The sequence below is a fragment of the Mobula birostris genome, chromosome 4 (assembly GCF_030028105.1).
Source record: "Mobula birostris isolate sMobBir1 chromosome 4, sMobBir1.hap1, whole genome shotgun sequence".
Taxonomy (NCBI): domain Eukaryota; kingdom Metazoa; phylum Chordata; class Chondrichthyes; order Myliobatiformes; family Myliobatidae; genus Mobula; species Mobula birostris.
In genome coordinates this window covers 181,424,624-181,443,852 of record NC_092373.1, presented here as the reverse complement: position 1 = coordinate 181,443,852, position 19,229 = coordinate 181,424,624, and the positions used below count along the sequence as shown (strand labels likewise).

The 19,229-nt window shown below is 41.4% G+C and overlaps 1 protein-coding gene across 1 annotated transcript in view; it reads right to left on the bottom strand.

Annotated features, from left to right (window-relative positions):
* Nucleotides 1–19,229, bottom strand: part of rnf212 (ring finger protein 212) — a 144,215-nt gene that overhangs the window by 123,492 nt on the left and 1,494 nt on the right. The window contains exon 3 of the mRNA XM_072254792.1: nt 1,580–1,641. Coding sequence (XP_072110893.1) covers nt 1,580–1,641 — 62 coding nt within the window. The remainder of the gene's footprint in view (nt 1–1,579; nt 1,642–19,229) is intronic.

Here is a 19,229-nt window from a genome sequence, read left to right as displayed (position 1 = left end):
ACACAGATCAAATCTCTAATCATACTCAGTTGTTTCCAATGGTCAGATCTCTTCTTTTGCATGTCTGACACAAATTCTAAAACAGGATGTACAAACGCCTGTAGATTAGCAGATGAAATCATTCAAAGATGTTCTCAATGCTTCTTGAAAAAGTGTAATATAATCCTTGGAAATCTAAGGCACATGACCCAGTGGAATAGGAACATTCAGGATGCAACTGAGAACTTTCAGTGCATGCATGAGGGACACACAAAAGCTGAGCATGAACAGTGGAAGCAGTGCACTGTATCACAACCCACCTCCCCACCACATGGACCATTTTTTAACTTTCCTTTGCCAGAATGTGCAAGTACTACATTTAACACATCAGTCACCTCAGAACCCACAGAATCAAAGAAGGAAGTTATCTTCGAACCTGACTAACTAAAGAAAATAACATGGGATACAATTCTACAATCTCTCTATTCCTAACTACATTGTTAACACAAGAGATATGATGTACAAAATCGTGATTATTTCATCTCACTTGTCTCTATTACAGTGAATGGTTCGGTTTTCTTTCCATATCCTTTACCCAGTTCCCTTCCTCCTCCCATTTTCTGCATGCTACCCTGTTACTCTTTGTCATCATTTTCATCCCATTTTCTATGTGGGACTTTTCTTTCTGCTCTATGCCGTTTCCTTCCTCCTCTACCTCTATCAATTCTTTTGGGCTTTCAGGAGTTGAAAATTAGCAAGGGGTCCATTCAGGTACTGATCCATACCTTTGGTAGTGACGTATTGGAGAAGATATCTGTGTCAGGCCACACTTCAAGCTTGGTTAAAGGATGGGATATACTTAAGATTATAAGATAGCTTCTGTGAGTGGCCAAGTCTGTAAACAGACAATGGCCAGGGCTTAAACTAAATGTCATGCAGATGGCCACATGACAAGTTGGGAGTTGGCAAGACTATGAGATTGGTTGTTAAATGTAATTTAAATGTGCAAGCTTGGTTTAATAGCCATGTGTGTTGGAAGTAGCATGAAATGATATTTCCAAGCAATAAAGGAAACACATTTATGTAAAATCTTTTATTTGTTTTACATGTATCTATTTGACAAACTGTGTTTCCTTTAGAGAATATACCAAATGGATTTCTTAGAGCAAGTTTTATATGTGGGGCACTAAATGGTTTAGTGAAGACACACGTTCCTTAATTGTCTCATACTTTTCTGAATTTCACCTGAAAAAGGGATAAAGCTGTTCTTATTCAAATTCATTTGAGGTTTTTCATATTACAGAAAACCATTCAAATATTGGTTTAATGACAAATCAGTTGTCAAGGTCGCTGTCAACCAAAATGAGGAAAGTAACTGAAATAAATCAATGTTATTTTCAAAGGTCATCTGTTATTTATTAAAATTGATAAACAAAGAAATATTTAACAAGGTTATCCACACATTTTTCCAAATTATTAGGTAATATTCATTACTGTCTCCTTAAACACCCTACTGACATATTTTACAGTGGAAAAGTGGGGTCTAAAAAGATGAAAATTGGAGAAAACAGATTAAACAGGATATTTGTTTTCATAATACCTTATCTGAAAGGAATACAGTGTGACATCGCGCTTTGCAGACACAGCATACATCTATACTTCCTAAAAAAAAAAGAATAAATGATTATAGGTGTTGTTCTTCCTTTTACAAAATATATTTAGAACCAGGAACCAGAAAGACAACTCAACATAAAATAAATTTGTTTTAGAACAGCTAAGTATAAAACACCATTATTCAAAAAGGGCAGCACAGATAATGCAGATAATTATAACCTGTGATTCTAATAACAGTGGTAGGAATGATGGTAGAAGAAAACCTAAAATGAAGGATAAATCTGCATTTGAAGAGGTGGGGATTAATCAAAAACAGTCAGCACAGTGTTGTGCCAATAAAATGTATTTATGAAGTCAGAATGATTGATGTCGTGACTACATTGTAGACTTCAGGACTTTCAGAGGGTCCAGTATGGAAGATCAGTCTAAAAGTTAGAACCCAATGAATGAAAGGCAGATTGAAGAGATTCACCAGGATGTTGCGTGGAATGGATCATTTCAAATGATTGGCTGCATCTGGTTTGCCCTTGAGCACAGGAGTCTGAGGCATACAAAATAATGAGGAGGGCATAGATAGAATAGATAGGAGGAAATATTTTCTCCAAAGCAAAGGTATCTAAAATTAGAGAAACATTTAGGGTAAGGGGTGTTCGATTTGGAGATGATAACATCCATAAGGTTCGTCATTAGTCAAAAGTGAGGCACCAATCTTCTGGTGACTGCAAAGTTTTTAATTATACATTCATCAGAGAGTAGCGCGTGGCCAAGTGGTTAAGGCATTGGTCTAGTGATCTGAGGGTCGCTAGTTCGAGCCTCAGCTGAGGCAGCGTCTTGTGTCCTTGAGCAAGGCACTTAACCACACAGTGCTCTGCAACGACACTGGTGCCAAGCTGTATTGGCCCTAGTGCCCTTCCCTTGGACAACATCGGTGGCTTGCAGAGGGGAGACTTGCAGCATGGGCAACTGCCGGTCTTCCATACAACCTTCCCCAGGCCTCAGAAAACATCGAAAATTGATGGACAGCCGAAGAAGAAGATACATCAGAGAGTGTACAGTCAAGTAGTGTCAGCAAGTCTAAAGAAGTAACAGCAGGAAACAACAAGTCAAAGCAAAATAACAAAGGACTTGTCCTCCTGCTCTCCCTTTATAATGAAAACCAGTATGAAAATGCTTACAATCACGATTTCATACAAAAATATAAACATGCTTAGAAAGTAAACTAAACAAAAAACACAAAGCTACAATCTGGACCCTAATCTACAGGATATCCAAGGAAGAACTTTTACACCAAGTTAATGATTAGAATCTGGAACACAATGCTAAGTGGAGGCAAGTACACCAACCCTATGAAGACCATAAACTGAGTGCTGATAAATTGGATTAGAATAGATAAATACTTGATGGTCAGCATCAATGTGGTGGGCTACACAGCCAGTTTCTGTGCTGTTTGACCTTGACTCTTATGGCCAGAGGACCCACCATGCTGCTGCTCACAGTAATCTGGGTCTCATGTTCAGATATTAGAATGCAACTACCAGTCTATTGAAGGCAATGACAACAGTTTTTTTTAATGCATTCATTCCTGGCAAGTGGTCTTCAGTGTCATCATTTACTACCCTGAGTTTCCTTCAAGATTTTGAACATTAGTCTTCCTGAACCACTAGGGTCCAAAAGGGTGAACACGTTCTGAGAAAGCTACCCACGTAAGTAGTCTGAGGATGTAAGAAAATATGCTGGCAATTTATGTGCAGATCAGGATGGTGTGTGACTTAGAGGGGAACTGGCATTCTCATGCACCTACTGCCTCAACTATTCTTGCTGTCGGAAGCCATGGATGTAGAATCAACCCAAGAGAAACCTTGGTAATTTGTTGCAATACAATAGAACCATGATGATAAACCAATCATAGAGAAAGTGGATGTTTAAACTAGGGTGCAGGGCTTGGTCTTGGATAATGTTGACTTTTCAGTATTTTTATATCCAGAAAGGTGGACAATGCCTTCAGACTCTCACAGCACTTTGTAAAAAGTGGAGAGATTTTAAGCTGCCAAAAGACTGACCGAGAACTCCTTGCTTCTGAAATGTTTTATGAACACAGAAAATACAGTTCAGTTTCTCTATAATGATAATCCTGGGGCATTTGTCAATGGTGGTGACATTTAAAAAAACAGAAGAGAAGTACACTAATGTAAATTGGATTATTATTGTCACATGGACTGAGGTACAGTGAAAAACTTCGTTCTACTTGGGACCCATACTTTATTTCATCACATCAATACATTGAAGTGGTAGAAGGGGAATGCAATAACAGAACATAGAATAAAGTACTACAGTCAGAGAAAGTGCACTGCAGGCAGACAAAACGTGCAAAGCCCTAATGTGGTAGATTGTAAGGTCAAGAATCCATCCTATCATATAAAGGAACGGTTCAACAATCTTTTAAGAGCAGGATAGAAGCTATACTTGAGACTGATGGCACATGCTTTTGGGCCTTTGTATCTTCTGCCTGAAGGGAGAGGGGAGAAGAAAGAATCTCCATAGTGTGTGGATTCTTTGATTGTATTGGTTGCTATACTAGTGTGGTGGCAATGTTCCCTCAATCTCCAGATCAATTCCTACAAATATGCCATCACTGACTGATGCAACCCTGACACGTAAACTGGGAAGTACAATGCCAAATATTTTATTCCTTTACTTTGATATATGACATGAAATTTGCGGTTTTTGGCAAAGATGTACATATAAATCTTCAAATTGCAAAAAGAAATATAGCAAAAAAAAAGATTGACGAAGTTCATGGGTTCACGGACCATTCAGAAATTTGATGGCGGAGGAGAAGAAGCTTTTCCTAAATAATTGAACATGGGTGTTCACGTTCCTTTACCTCCTCCCTGGTTGCAGTAATGCACAGAATTTGTCTTGGTGGAATTTTCCTGGTGGTGGGACAAAGTTGAAAAAGATTGTTGGCTGATTAAAAAAAAGCTCTAAAAAGATCAGTTCAAACAAATAACATTTCATAAATTTTATCTTTAAGCAGCTTTTTATAAGACTTTTTATGACTGCTCTTTAAAGCTATTGAAACAGCAAATACAGTGAATTCACAATATCAGCATTGAAGTAGCACTGAGGAGGATCTATGGGTGATTGAAAGGACCGGGTTTTGATCCAAATTCTACATGGGAAATAGGAGCGCAGGATTGCAGACCTAGTTATAAAGATAAATTATTTCCTTTCCATAGTGTTGCTTTGGTCACATATAAAATAGAACATCTGACCAAGAAACACAAACTATTCCAAAAATAAGGCAAATTTCTGCTGCTACTGTTCAGAAAACTTTAACAAGCAGCTAACAAGCTCCTATTATTTTCCTTCCCTTTAAATACCATAAATTTATGTCCAGGAAACACCTATTTTTAGCTGTAAAGTTTTAAGGAAAACCAGTATGCAATTTTTGCAATGCCTTATAGAATAAAGAAATTATAAACTTAAGAAGTTCCTACATGCTCACAAAGTATCACAGTAGCATCAGTGTAATATCACTGGCAAAGCTACACGATGGGTTTGCATCCACAGTGCTGATTAAAGTTCCAAACTTCCACCTTGTTCGTACTTTTGATCATCTTTAGCTGATATCAACATTTTGAAATCAAAAACTCTTAACAAATTCACTTGGAATTATTTTTAGTTCATGTGTGTTGTAACTTATTGATAGTCATAGAGTAATACAATGCAGAAACAAGCCCCTCGACCTAACTGGTTCATGCATCCTCCCTGCTATTCCCCTATATTTGGTCTAATACTGTCAAAATCCCTCCCTACTAATAACTATCCAAATACCTCTTAAATGTTGCAATTGTGCCCACTATGACCACTTCCTCTGGCATCTTACTCCGGGTACTCACAATCCTTTGTATAAAGAAGTTACTTCTCAGGTCTCTTAAATTTCTCCCTTATTATCTTGTAATTATATCCTCTAGTTTTGGACTCCCAACCCTGGAGTAAAGACCATGACCTTGTCCATACACTTCACAATTTTATAAGCTGCTGAAGTCACCCCTCATTTTACACTCCAAGGAATAAATAATCCCATAACTCAGACCATCTAATCCAGGCAACATCCCCGTAAAACTCTCCTACACCCTTTGCAGGTTGAAAATGTCCTTCAACAGAGAGCAAAATGCACACAATACTCCAACTCTATTCCTAAACTCTATTCAGCAGGAGAAGATGGTGGCGCGAGGCAGTGCGTGCGGCCTCTCTGGTGATGAATATCTGTTATCTGTCAAGAGGCCGTGCACAATTCTGATTTGATGGAGGCAGACATGAGAGAACAGAGGAACATCTGGTGAAACTTCTGAAATGCCTACTTCACTGCCACTGCTACTGTGTGATCTGAAATCTCCGGAGGGAAAGGCCCCAAATCCTCGGCTTTGCCTGTTGTTTGGCAGCCGGGGCCGGGATCGAAGCGCTCAGCAGAGATGGTGCTCGGTATCGGAGGGCTGGTCGGAGGCTCGAAGTTTTCTGACAGACTCAGAGTCGGACTGTGGTCGGGTGCTTCCAGGATGCTGCATTGGCAAGTTTGCAACACTAAAGCTCATAGCAGGGAGAGTTTCTTCCTTCTACCGTCTGCGTGAGATGTTGGGGCTATCAGGACTTCGAGACTTTTTTTTTTACCGTGCCCATGATCTGCTCTTATCAAATTACGGTATTACTTTGCACTGTTGTAACTATAGGTCATTATTATGTGGTTTTTGTCAGTTTTAGCTTTGGTCTGTCTTGTGTTTCTGTGATATCATACCGGAGGAACATTGTATCATTTTTAATGCATGCATTTTTAAATGACAATAAACGAGGACCGAGTGTCCTCATAATCTAATCTAATGAGTGTCCTCATAATCATTGCCCCGACTGATGAAAACCAAGTCTGAAGGTAGATAAGTCGTTTGCACCAGATGGACTACATCCCAGCATTCTGACATGGTTCCAGAGGCTTGGAAAATTGCAAATTTCACTCCACTCTTTAAGGGAGGGAGGCAGAAGAAAGCAAATTATAAGCCAGTTAGCCTCACCTCAGTGATTGGGAAGATGTTGTAGTCAATTGTTAAAGATGAGGTACTTGGAGGCACATAATAAGATAGGCCAATGTCAGCATGGTTTCCTTAAGGGAAAATCTTGCCTGACAAATCTACTGGAATTCTTTAAGGAAATTACAAACAAGATGGATAAAGGAGAATCAATGCACATTGTGTATTTGGATTTTCAGAAAGCCTTTGATAAGGTGTCACACATGAGGCTACTTAACAAAATAAGAGCCCATGGTATTACAGAAAAGACACTAGCATGGATAGAACATTGGCTGACAAGCAGGAGAGTAAAGGGAGTAAAGGGAAACTGTAAAGAGAGCCTTTTCTGATTGGCTACTGGTGACTAGTGATGTTCTACAGGAGTTGGTGTTAGGACTGCTTCTTTTTAGGTTATATATCATTAATTTGGATGACTGAATTGATGGCTTTGTGACCAAATTTGCAGACTTTACAAAGATACAGCAAGTGGAGGAACAGGTAGCGTCGAAGAAGCAGGGATTCTGCAGAAAGAATTGGACAGATTGCAAAAATGGGCAAAGAAGTGGCAGATGGAATACAGTGTAGAAAAGTGTATGGCCATGCACTTTGGTAGAAGGAATAAGGGCACAGACTATTTCCTAAACAGGCAGAAAATTCAAAAATCGCAGGTGCAAAGGGACTTGTGAGGCCTTGTGCAGGATTCCCTAAAGTTAACTTGCAGGTTGAGTTGGTCATGAGGAAGGTAAATGCAAATTTAGCATTCATTTCGAGGACCAGAAATATAAAAGCAAGGATGTAATGCTGAGGCTTTATAAGGCACTGGTGAGGCTTTATAAGGCACTGGTGAGGCCTCATTTGGAGTATTGAGAGTAGTTTTTGGCCTGTTATCTAAGAAAGGATGTGCTAATATTGAAGAGGGGTCAAAGGAGGTTCACAAAAATGATTCCAGAATGAAAGGCATATCATACGAGGAGCGTTTAACGGCTCTGGGCCTGTACTCACTAGAATTGAAAAGAATGAGGGGCGATCGCATCAAAACCTATCAATTGCTGAAAGGCCTAGAGAAAGTAAGTGATGTTCCCTATAGTGGATGAGTCTAAGAACAGAGGGCGTAACCTCAGAATAGAGGGATGTCCTTTAAAATGGAGACAAGGAGGAACTTCCTTAGCCAGAGGCTGATTAATCTGTGGAATTCGTTGCCACTGGCAGCTGTGGGGCCAGATCACTGGGTATACTTAAGGCAGAGGTTGATAGGTTCTTGATTAGTCAGGGTGTGAAAGGTTATATGGAGAAAGCAGGAGAATGGGGCTGAGAGGGAAATAAATCAGCCGTGACGGAGTGGCAGAGCAGACTCAATGGGTCAAATGGCCTAATGGTGCTCTATGTCTTATGGTCTCATGCAAAATGCCTTCTTCATAACCCTGCCTACTTGAGCAACCATTTTCAGAAATCAGTGCACAATCTCCCAGGTCTATCTGTCAATGTCCTGCAACTCACTGCACGTCTTACGCTGGTTTGACTGTTCAATATGTATCTGTTCACACTTGGATAACTTGAAATCTATTTGCCATTTCTTATACCATCTTCCTAAGTGATCAAGATTTCTTTGCAATTCATTGTAATCTGTTTGCTAACAACAAAACCCCCCAACTTAGTTTAATCAGCAAATGATCACAACTTTTCTAAAGTTGATATTAACATATTATCTTTATATCCATGCAATAATCAGATTTCAGATCATTTCCTTAGATGGCCCATTTTTCCAATATCCACATATTTCAAAAATTTTCAAAGACCCTTTATAAAAATATTAGTATGGTTTCAGAATTAATAACCCACTGTTCTTACAGTGAATGAAAGCATGATAAAATTCTGTCTTCTTCATGGGCATTAAACAATTTGTTTTGCTTTGTTTTGCAAATTTTTAATTTCAATATCCTTGTGTGATTCATGGAATTATATATGAAATAGTATAATTTTGCAAAATAACTAACAGCAGTCAATTTACAATTTGTTAAATGATGATGTTATCAATAATGGTTCCAAACATATGGCAAAGAGCAGATTAATAACTTCCTACCATATAAATGACATTAGGATACCATTGAATATTACTGAATAAAAGGGCTAGAAAACTAATGCAAGTTAATATAAGCATTGCAGAGCATCAGGTTTAGTCTACCTTTACGTCTCAATTGTCACTGTTTATTCTTTCTCTTAACTTCTATTGGCCTAAAAAAATACTCAACTACAACACACACACACTCAATTCTGGAGGAACTCAGTCAGTCAGGCAGCATACACGGAGAATAAATAGTTGATACTTCAGGCCAAGACCCTTCAGGCCAAGACCCTTCATCAAGACTGGAAAGGAAGAAGCCAGAACAAGGTGGGGGTAAGGGAAGGAGTACAAGCTGGCATGTGATAGGTGAGACCAGGTGAGGGGGAGGGGGGGATGAAGTAAGAAGCTGGGAAGTGATAGGTGGAATAGGTAAAGGGCTGAAGAATTAGTAATCTAATAGGAGAGAACAGAGGTCCATGGAAGAAACTGAAGGAGGGGAACCAGGAGAAGGTGATGAACAGCTGAGCAGAAGGAATGGGAGGGGAACCAGAATGCAGAATGGAAAAAAAAGAGGGAAGGGTGAAGGGGGCGAAATTACCAGAAGTTAGTGACATCTATGTTCATGCCATCAGTTTGGAGCCTATTCACAGATGGAATTTGAAGTATTGCTCTTCCAATCTGACTTCATCATTGAAGTGTTACGTATTGTACAGTACAAGAACTACAATGAAATAGTATGATTAAACATTTTTACTGAGTCATGTAAGTAAAATTTCATTACTGGACGACTTACAGTGCAGCAGCTATGAACCAGACCACTGAGATGAAAGGCATGCACACTCAAAACCCATGCCCAAAAGAGAGTGCCTCCTGCACACAGGAGATCCAAATGATTCACTGTGCGATCGATCAGCCATATCCACACTCGCCACATTCTCGCAATCAATCTGACACAGTATATTCCTCTTCCCCTATAGATGGGAACCAGAGGAATGGGATAAATGAGATAAACTGAGAAAAATGATGAAAGGTCTATTCCAATTGTGTACCACTACAGGGGGAGAGCTTCCCACTTTATGCCTTCCTGGTTAGCTCATGTCAAGAGCAGTGGACTGAGAATGTCCTCTTCTTTTGATGAAGTATTCATTGATTCATCTGCTGGCTTCCCTGGGACCTCTATCAGTTCGCTGATGTATATGATCCAAATGTCACCTAACAATTCGTCCATCTGTCAGCTCAAGGTCTGCGACTTGACCACACAACAGCTGGAAGCCAGTTGTCCTCCTATGAGATGTGCACGTCTGAAGCACCAGACATTCACAGCCTTCGTATTTTTGTTTCATAGCCTCCTGCTTGCCATATATTTGCTCCAGCAGTATCACATCTGTTCTCTGTAGTGGATCACGTTCTTCTACCTTTGTGCCCACTACATACAGCTCTGGCGGGGCCTTGTAGAACTTCAGCTGGAACTTGAACTTAACCGCCAGACCACTGTAATGACCTGAAGCATCAGCTTGGAAAACCCACTGGTGCTTTTGTAATAGAGAAATCAATGTGGGGCTCCCCCCAATATAATTGATGCAGAACAGCATCAATGACATTATTTCAATCCAATTTCTCCCCAGCAAGTTAGGCCATTTGCACCCTGCCCCAACAACATGCATGGGTAAGAAACCACTTCTGCAGTAAGGACATCAGACACATCCACGCTATCTACAGAGTAGCTGAGGAACACAGAGTTTGGCAGTCGTAATTTTTGGTTCTGGTGTAAAGATAATTTGCTTACAATAGTAATGGCTGACCCTATATCCAGGTCAAATTTCACAGGCTAACTGTCCCCTGTGAGTGTAACCAAGTAAGGAGGTTGGTTTTGGAAAACAGTGCCCACTTGTGTGGAGTCGAAGTTTTTATTCTGCCATTTACTCATGTCGTGCTGCTTGGTGAAGCACAACTTCCAAGGTGCCCTATCTTCTGACAGAAGCAGCAGACTGACTTTTGATGCTTGCAATTGGACCAGTGGGCATGACTTTTACCACAACAATGGCCTCTCTGTGGGTGAGGAGCTAACAGCATCTCTGTGGAGAATGTAGGCTGCAGGCTGGTACTCACTGGTAAACATTGACATTTTTGCGATGGGACAGAATCTGCACAAGTTCTCTCTTGACTGCTTTGTCACAGAACAAATCGAACTTTTCAGACAGGAGATCTATTTCCTCCCATCTTGGACTCCAACAACCAACGCTTGGATAAGCATTGCTTCTTTGAATTTGTTCGGAAATATCTTGGTACTTACATTCCTGTGCTACCAGGGCCAGTCTTGCCATGAAATCATCTACTTTCTCGACAACAGTCTGTCGCAACTGTGAGGCTCTGAAGTGTGCTGTAAAGACATTCTCCTGCGTCCCCAAATGTCCAAAGCCTGCAACACATCTATCAATTCAGATTGGTTCTCCAGATGCATGCCATCAAAATGTTTCTAGCCACGTTCTCACAAGTGCACGTGAAGCAACTTGAGTTAAGACCATAAGATATAGGAGCAGAATTCGGCCATTTCATCATAGCTGATCCAATTTTCCTCTGAGACAGAATCTCCTGCCTTCTCCCCATATCCCTTCAGCCCTGACCAATCAAGAATTTATCAACCTTTGCCTTAAATTTACATAGACTTGGTCTCCACAGCTATCTGTGCAAAGAATTCCACAGATTCACCACTCCCAGGCTAAAGAAATTTCTCCTCATTTCCATTCTAAAAGGGCACCCCTCTATTCTGAGGCTGCATCCTCTGGTCTTTGACTCTCCCACCATAGGAAACATCCTCTCCACATCCATTCTATCAAGACCTTCCATAATTCAATAGGTTTCAATTAGATCACCTCTCATTCTTCTGAATTCTAGTGAATGAAGGCCCAGGGCCATCAAATACTCCTCATATGACAAACCATTCAATCCTGGAATCAGTTTTATGGACCTCCTTTGAACCCTCTCCAGTTTCAACATGTCCTTTCTAAGATAAGGGGCCCAAAACTGCTCACAATACCCCAAGTGAGGCCTCACCTGTACTTTATAAAGTCTCAACATTACATCCTTGCTTTTATATTTTAGTCCTCTTGAAATGAACGCTAACATCGCATTTGCCTTCCTCACCACAGACTCAACCTGAAAATTAACCATTAGGGAATCCTGCTTAAGGACTCCCAAATCCCTTTGCACCAGTTTTTTGTATCTTCTCCCCATTTAGAAAAAGGTCAACAATTTCATTTCTTCTACCAAAGTCTATGGCCATACACTTCCCGACACTATATTCCACCTGCCACTTCGTTGCCCATTTCCCTAATCTATCCAAATCCTTCTGTAGCCTCTTCTTCAAAAGTACCAACCCCTCTATCTTCATATCATCTGCAAACTTTGCAATGAAGACATCAATTCCATCAACCAAATCACTGACAATGATTCAACATTTTCCAACCATATGTCACCTCTCACAACCTGATTTCATTATTTTACCAACAGAGCAACATGTCTGTCTTTTCAATACAGTGCGTATCCTTGGACATTAAGCTCCGAGCTACTATCTTCTTGCAGCCATGATTCACTGATGCCTACAAGATCATACATGCCAATCTTAAACTGTGCTACAAGTTCACCTCCTTAGTCTGAATACTGAACACATTCAAATATAACACCTTCAGTCATGTGTTCACCGTTTTCAATTTTGTCCACTTTTTATGTTGCAACTCATCCTACTGACTGCAATTTTGCCCCATCAACAGCTTCTCCTCACTACATTGCCTCCTCCAGCTTTACTGCTGATGTTAAAATTGGAAGGAGCTCAATTCAGTCCAGGAAGGTTTTTTTTCCCATTGTAGCCAGCTTCCATCAGTCAGTTGTCCCACAGCTGCGGCCTAGAATGGATTGGGTGCTTGAAGTAGAGAGGCAAAAACTACGAAGGAATAGTTTTACTATTATACTTCTTCACTGAGTTATGTAAGTAACTGTATCCCAGTTTGGCAAAAGAATAAATCAAGGAAGGTAGTGCACCCGTGGCTGACAAGGGAAATTAGGGATAGTATCAATTCCAAAGAAGAAGCATACAAATTAGCCAGAAAAAGTGGCTCACCTGAGGACTGGGAGAAATTCAAAGTTCAGCAGAGGAGGACAAAGGGCTTAATTAGGAAGGGGAAAAAAGATTATGAGAGAAAACTGGCAGGGAACATAAAAACTGACTGTAAAAGCTTTTATAGATATGCGAAAAGAAAAGGATTGGTTAAGACAAATGTAGGTCCCCTACAGACAGAAACAGGTGAATTGATTATGGGGAGCATGGACATGGCAGACCAATTGAATAATTACTTTGGTTCTATCTTCACTAAGGAGGACATAAATAATCTTCCGGAAATAGTAGGGGACAGAGGGTCCAGTGAGATGGAGGAACTGAGGGAAATACACGTTAGTAGGGAAGTGGTGTTAGGTAAATTGAAGGGATTAAAGGCAGATAAATCCCCAGGGCCAGATGGTCTGCATCTCAGAGTGCTTAAGGAAGTAGCCCAAGAAATAGTGGATGCATTAGTGATAATTTTTCAAAACTCTTTAGATTCTGGACTTGTTCCTGAGGATTGGAGGGTGGCTAATGTAACCCCACTTTTTAAAAAAGGAGGGAGAGAGAAACCAGGGAATTATAGACCGGTTAGCCTAACATCAGTGGTGGGGAAACTGCTAGAGTCAGTTATCAAAGATGTGATAACAGCACATTTGGAAAGCGGTGAAACCCTCATTACAAAGTCAGCATGGATTTGTGAAAGGGAAATCATGTCTGACGAATCTCATAGAATCAGAGCAACATACACAAAATGCTGGAGGAACTCAGCAGGCCAGGCAGCATCTGTGGAAAAAGGCACAGTCAATTTTTTGGATCGAAACCCTTCGGCAGGACTGGAGAAAAAAAACTGAGGAGTACAGTTGAAAGATGTGGGAGGGGGAGTGAAAAACACCAGGTGACGGGTGAAACTTGTAGGGGGAGAGATGAAGCAAAGAGCTAGGAAGTTGATTGGAGAAAGAGATATCAGACCATGGAAGAAAGAAGAAAGATTGGCGGGGGGGGGGGGGGGAGAGGAGCACCAGAGGGAGACAATGGGCGGGCAGGGAGATAACATGAGAGAGGGTAAGGGGATGGGAAGGCGGGGAGTGGAGGCATTACTGGAAGTTTCAGAAATCAATGCTCATACCATCAGATTGGAGGTTACCCAAATGGAATATAAGGTGCTGTTCCTCCAACCTAAGTGTGGCCTTATCCCAACAGTGGAAGAGGCCATGGATGGACATATCGGAATAGGAATGGGAAGTGGAATTAAAATGGGTGGCTACTGGGAGATCCCACTTGTTCTGGCAGACGAAGGATAGATGCTTGGCAAAGTGGTCACCCAGTCTACTTTGGGTCTCACCGATATACAAGAGAACACACTGGGAGCACCAAACACAGAATATGACCCCAACAGACTCACATGTGAAGTATCGCCTCACCTGGGAGGACTGTTTAGGGCCTGAATGGTAGTGAGGGAGAAGGTGTAGGGGCAGGGGAAGCACTTGTTCAGCTAGCAAGGATAAGTGCCAGGAGGGAGATCAGTGGGGAGGGACGAATGGACCAGGGAGTCACACAGGTAGCGATTTCTGCGGAAAGCAGGAAGTGGGTAAGGGAGGGAAAGATGTGATTGGTGGTGGGGGGGGGGGCGGGATCCAGTTGGAGATGGCGGAAGTTCCGGAGAATTATGTGCTGGTCGCGGAGGCTGGTGGGGTGTTAGGTGAGAACAAGAGGAACCCTATCCCTGGTAGGGTGGCAGGAGGAGAGGTAAGAGCAGATGTGTGTGACATGGAAGAGATACAGCTGAGGGCTGCGTTGATGGTGGAGGAAGGCAATCCCCTTCCTTTGAAAAAGGAGGACATCAGCTTCATTCTAGAATGAAAGCCTCATCCTGAGAGTAGACGCTGTGGAGACGGAGGAATTGAGAGAAAGAGATGGCACTTTTACAAGTAGCAGGGTAGGATGAGGTATAGTCCTGAATTAATACCTCTGTTGATAAATATTTGGAACTAATTCAAAATTTTATAGTACTGCAATAGTTTTGATAGGGTTCTAATTTATTCTCTATTTCATTTCAATACATAATTTGTTACTCAGTTAAACAGTAGTTTGTCTTTTTTATACCTTTTTAATTATTCCCATTAAACTTTGGCTAATTGGGACAGCTGCTTAATTGGGCCAAAATGACTAGTCTCGATGAGTCCCAATTAACTAGAATCCATTCTATATGTCAACTATTTGGATGTGAGAACCGATGGTTTTGTGGCCAAGTTTGCAGATGAAACAAAGATACTGTAGGTAGAGGGGAAGGTAATGTTAAGACCATTCATGCTTGGAGATGCCAGAAATGGCTGGGAGTGAATATGAACATAAGAACTTAAGAATTAGGAGTAGAATTTGGTTCAGTATTATCTCCTTCCTTTTACATTCTATTCCCCTTGAAATGAATGCCAACATTGCATTTGCCAACATTGCATTTGCAGAGAATCAACCTGTAAATTAACCTTCTGGGAGTCTTGCATGAGGACTCCCAAGTCCCACTGCACCTCTGACATTTGAGCCTTCTTCCCATTTAGATAATAATCGGCACTATTGTTCCTTTTACCAAAATGCATCTTCACACATTTCCAAACACTGTTTTCCATCTGCCACTTTTTTGCCCATTCCTCTAATTTGTCTAAGTCCTGATGCAATCATATTGCTTCCCCAGCACTACCTACCCCTCCACCCATTTCAGAATCAGGTTTATCATCACCAGCATGTGACATGAAATTTGTTAACTTAGCAGCAGCAGTTCAATGCAATACATAATCTAGCAGAGAGTAGAAAAAAACAAAACATAATAAATACACAAGTAAATCAATAATGTATATTGAATATACTTTTTAAATGTACAAAAACAGAAATACTGTATATTTAAAAAAAAAGCTTCAATGGCCATTTAGGAATCAGATGGCAGAGGGGAAGAAACTGTTCCTGAATAGCTGAGTGTGCGCCTTCAGGCTTCTGTATCTCCTACCTGATGGTAACAGTGAGAAAAGGGCATGCCCTGGGTGCTGGAGGTCCTTAATAATCGACGCTGCCTTTCTGAGACACTGCTCCCTAAAGATGTCCTGGGTACTTTGTAGGCTAGTGCCCAAGATGGAGCTGACTAGATTTACAACCTTCTGCAGCTTCTTTTGGTCCTGTGCAGTAGCCCCTCCATACCAGACAGTAATGCACCTGTCAGAATGCTCTCCACGGTACAACTATATAAGTTTTTGAGTGTATTTATTGACATGCCAAATCTCTTCAAACTCCTAATAAAGTATAGCTGCTGTCTTGCCTTCTTTATGACTACATCGATATGTTGGGACCAAGTTCGATCGTCAGAGATCTTGACACCCAGGAACTTGAAGCTGCTTACCCTCTCCACTTCAGATCCCTCTATGAGGATTGGTATGTGTTCCTTCGTCTCACCCTTCCTGAAGTCCACAATCAGCTCTTTTGTCTTACTGACGTTGAGTGCCAGGTTGTTGCTGCGGCACCATTCCATTAGTTGGCATATCTCACACTTGTACATCCTCTCGTTACCACCTGAGATTCTACCAACAATGGCTGTATCATCAGCAAACTTTGCCACAAAGCCATCAATTCCATTATCTAAATCATTGACAAACAATATGAAAAGCAGCGGTCCCAATACTGACCCCTTAGGAACACCACTAGTCACAGGCAGCCAACCAGAAAAGGCTTCTTTCATTCCCACTTGCTGCCTCCTGCCTGTCAGCCATTCCATTATCCATGCCAGTATCTTTCCTGTAACACCAGAGGATTTCACCTTGTTAAGCAGCCTCATGTTGTGGAAGCAAAGAGTCTGCAGAAGGACTTAGATGGATTGGGAGAATGGGCAAAGACGATGCAGATGGAATATAGTGGAGGAAAGTATACGGTAATGCACTTTGGTAGAAGGAATAAGATGTAGACCATTTTCTAAGCCAGGAGAAAATTCAAATATTATAACTGTAAAGGGACTTTGGAGTCCTTGTGCAGGATTCCGTAAAGGTTAACTTGCAGGTTGAGTCGGTAGTAAGGAAGGCAAATGCAGTGTCAGCATTCATTTCAAGAGGACTATTAACGTAAGAGCAAGGGTGTGATGCTGAGGCATTATAAGGCATTGGTCAGACTGTACTTGGAGTATTATGAGCAGTTTTGGGCCTGTTATTTAAGAGAAGACGTGCTGGCATTAAAGAGGGTCAAAAGGAGGTTCACAAGAATGATTCCAGGAATGAAAGGGTTAACATATGAGGACTGTTTGATGGCTCTGGGCTTGTACTCACTGGAGTTTAGAAGAATGAGGGTGATCTCACTGGAACCTATTGAATATTGAAAGGGCTAGACAGAGTGGATATGGAGAGGTTGCTCCCTATACAGGTTTCCCCCGCTATCCGAAGGTACAGCGTTCCTATGAAACGGTTCGTAAGCCAGAATGTCATAAAGCAAGGAAGTAATTACCATTTATTTATATGGGAAAATTTTGTGAGCGTTTGCAAACCCAAAAAATAACCTACCAAATCATGCCAAATAACACATAAAACCTAACATAACAGTAACATATAGTAAAAGCAGGAATGATATGATAAATACACAGCCTACATAAAGTAGACATACTTTTCCACAGTCACTGCCTGAACTGTTCTCCATAGCAAACATCTCACGCAAGCGCTGCTGGCAGAATCACGGCGCAAGCGCTCTCCAGTAACCTTTAAGCTATGAAGCTGCCAAATCATACCAAATAACACACAGCCGATATGAAGTAGAAATAATGTAGGTACAGTGTAGGATCACTTACGGGAATTTGGAAGACATCGAGCACACTGATGATGGTGTGTTAGGCTGAGTCAGAGGTTGGGGTGGTGCAGTGGCCCCCCACCCTCCGGGCAGCGAACCGATACCGATCCGTGAAGCATGCAGGGGTACAGCGGTAGCCAGGAAGGCACAGAGCACATCTTTAAGAAAAAAGCCGAAATAAACAAGCTAATTAATTAGGTGCCGCCCAGCACGTAATTAATTAGCTTGTTTATTTCAGCTTTTTTCTTAAAGATGTGCTGTGTGCCTCCCGGCTACCGCTGCATTTTCCGCAAATCGGTATCTGTCCACGGCCTGGGGGTTGGGGTGGTGGGACACTGGGGTGTCGTCTGTTTCCATCAGGGCAAGCAGGTCATCTTCCTATATGTCTGCCTGCCTCGATGACGAAGGTCGAGGTTCGTCGTCGGCCGTGGCTGATGTGGAAGTCTTGAAAAACGACAGTATGCTTGACTGCTGAGCCTCGTGCATTTTTCTATCATACAGTTCTTTGTAAGGACTCAAACCATCTTGCAAATATGCTCTAAACCAACATACCCTTTCAAAATTAAAGTCGTACTTTATCATTACTCATTCGGTTTCGATTGTTATCCTTTCCTCTTCCAATTGCATCAGCTGTTCATCTATCAGTTCTTAGTCATGGGATGCCAAAACCTCTTCAACATCATCTTCATCAACTTCCACAAGCCAAACTCACTTTGTCCTTACTTCGTTCACCACAATCAATTAACGCTTAATTATGTCTAGTTTTACGCTAAGTGTAACTCCCTTACGAGCTCTTTTAGGCTTTTCCGATACCTTAGAACTCATCTTGCTAATGGCTGCTCACAGGCACGTGTTTAAGCAATGCCAGCTAGAATGCCGTTCCCGGGGGAGAGCGGTTGCTCGGGGCGCACGCTAATTTTTTTTCACGCGCTGCCTTTTATCGCATGCTGCTTTATTTGCGCGCTGCCTTTTTTCGTAACAGTGAAAACACCTTCTGTTAGCGAAAACAGGGAACTAATGTAGGTCTTTCGTAACAGTGAGGTTTCGTAAAGTGAACGTTCGAAAAGCGGGGGACACCTGTATTGGGTGAGTCTAGTACCAGAGGGCAGTGCCTCAGAATACAATGATGTCCCATTAGAATAGAGATGAAGAGGGATTTCTTTAGCCATAAGGTGGCAAATCTGTGGAATTAATTGCCAGAGACAGATGTGGAGGTCAAGATGTTGAATATATTTAAAGCAGAAGTTGAAAGGTTCTTGATTAGTAAGGGTGTCAAAAGATTTTGGAGAGAAATGGGGTTGAGAGGAATAATAAATCAGCCATGATGGAATGGCTAAAAAGACTCAATGAGCTGAATAGCTTAATTCTGCTCCTATATCTTATGGTTTTAAGCTCTTATGGTTAACTTACTATCTCACGAGTCAGGGTGTCAATGGTTGCAGAGGGAAGACAGGAGAATGGGGTTGAAAGGAATAATAAATCAGCCATAACTGAATGGCGGGGAAGAAGCAATGGGCCGAATGGCTTAATTCTGCTTCTATATCTTATGGTCTATAGTCTTAAAATATAGATTATACTTCCCTGTATCCAGAACTGCACTGCAATT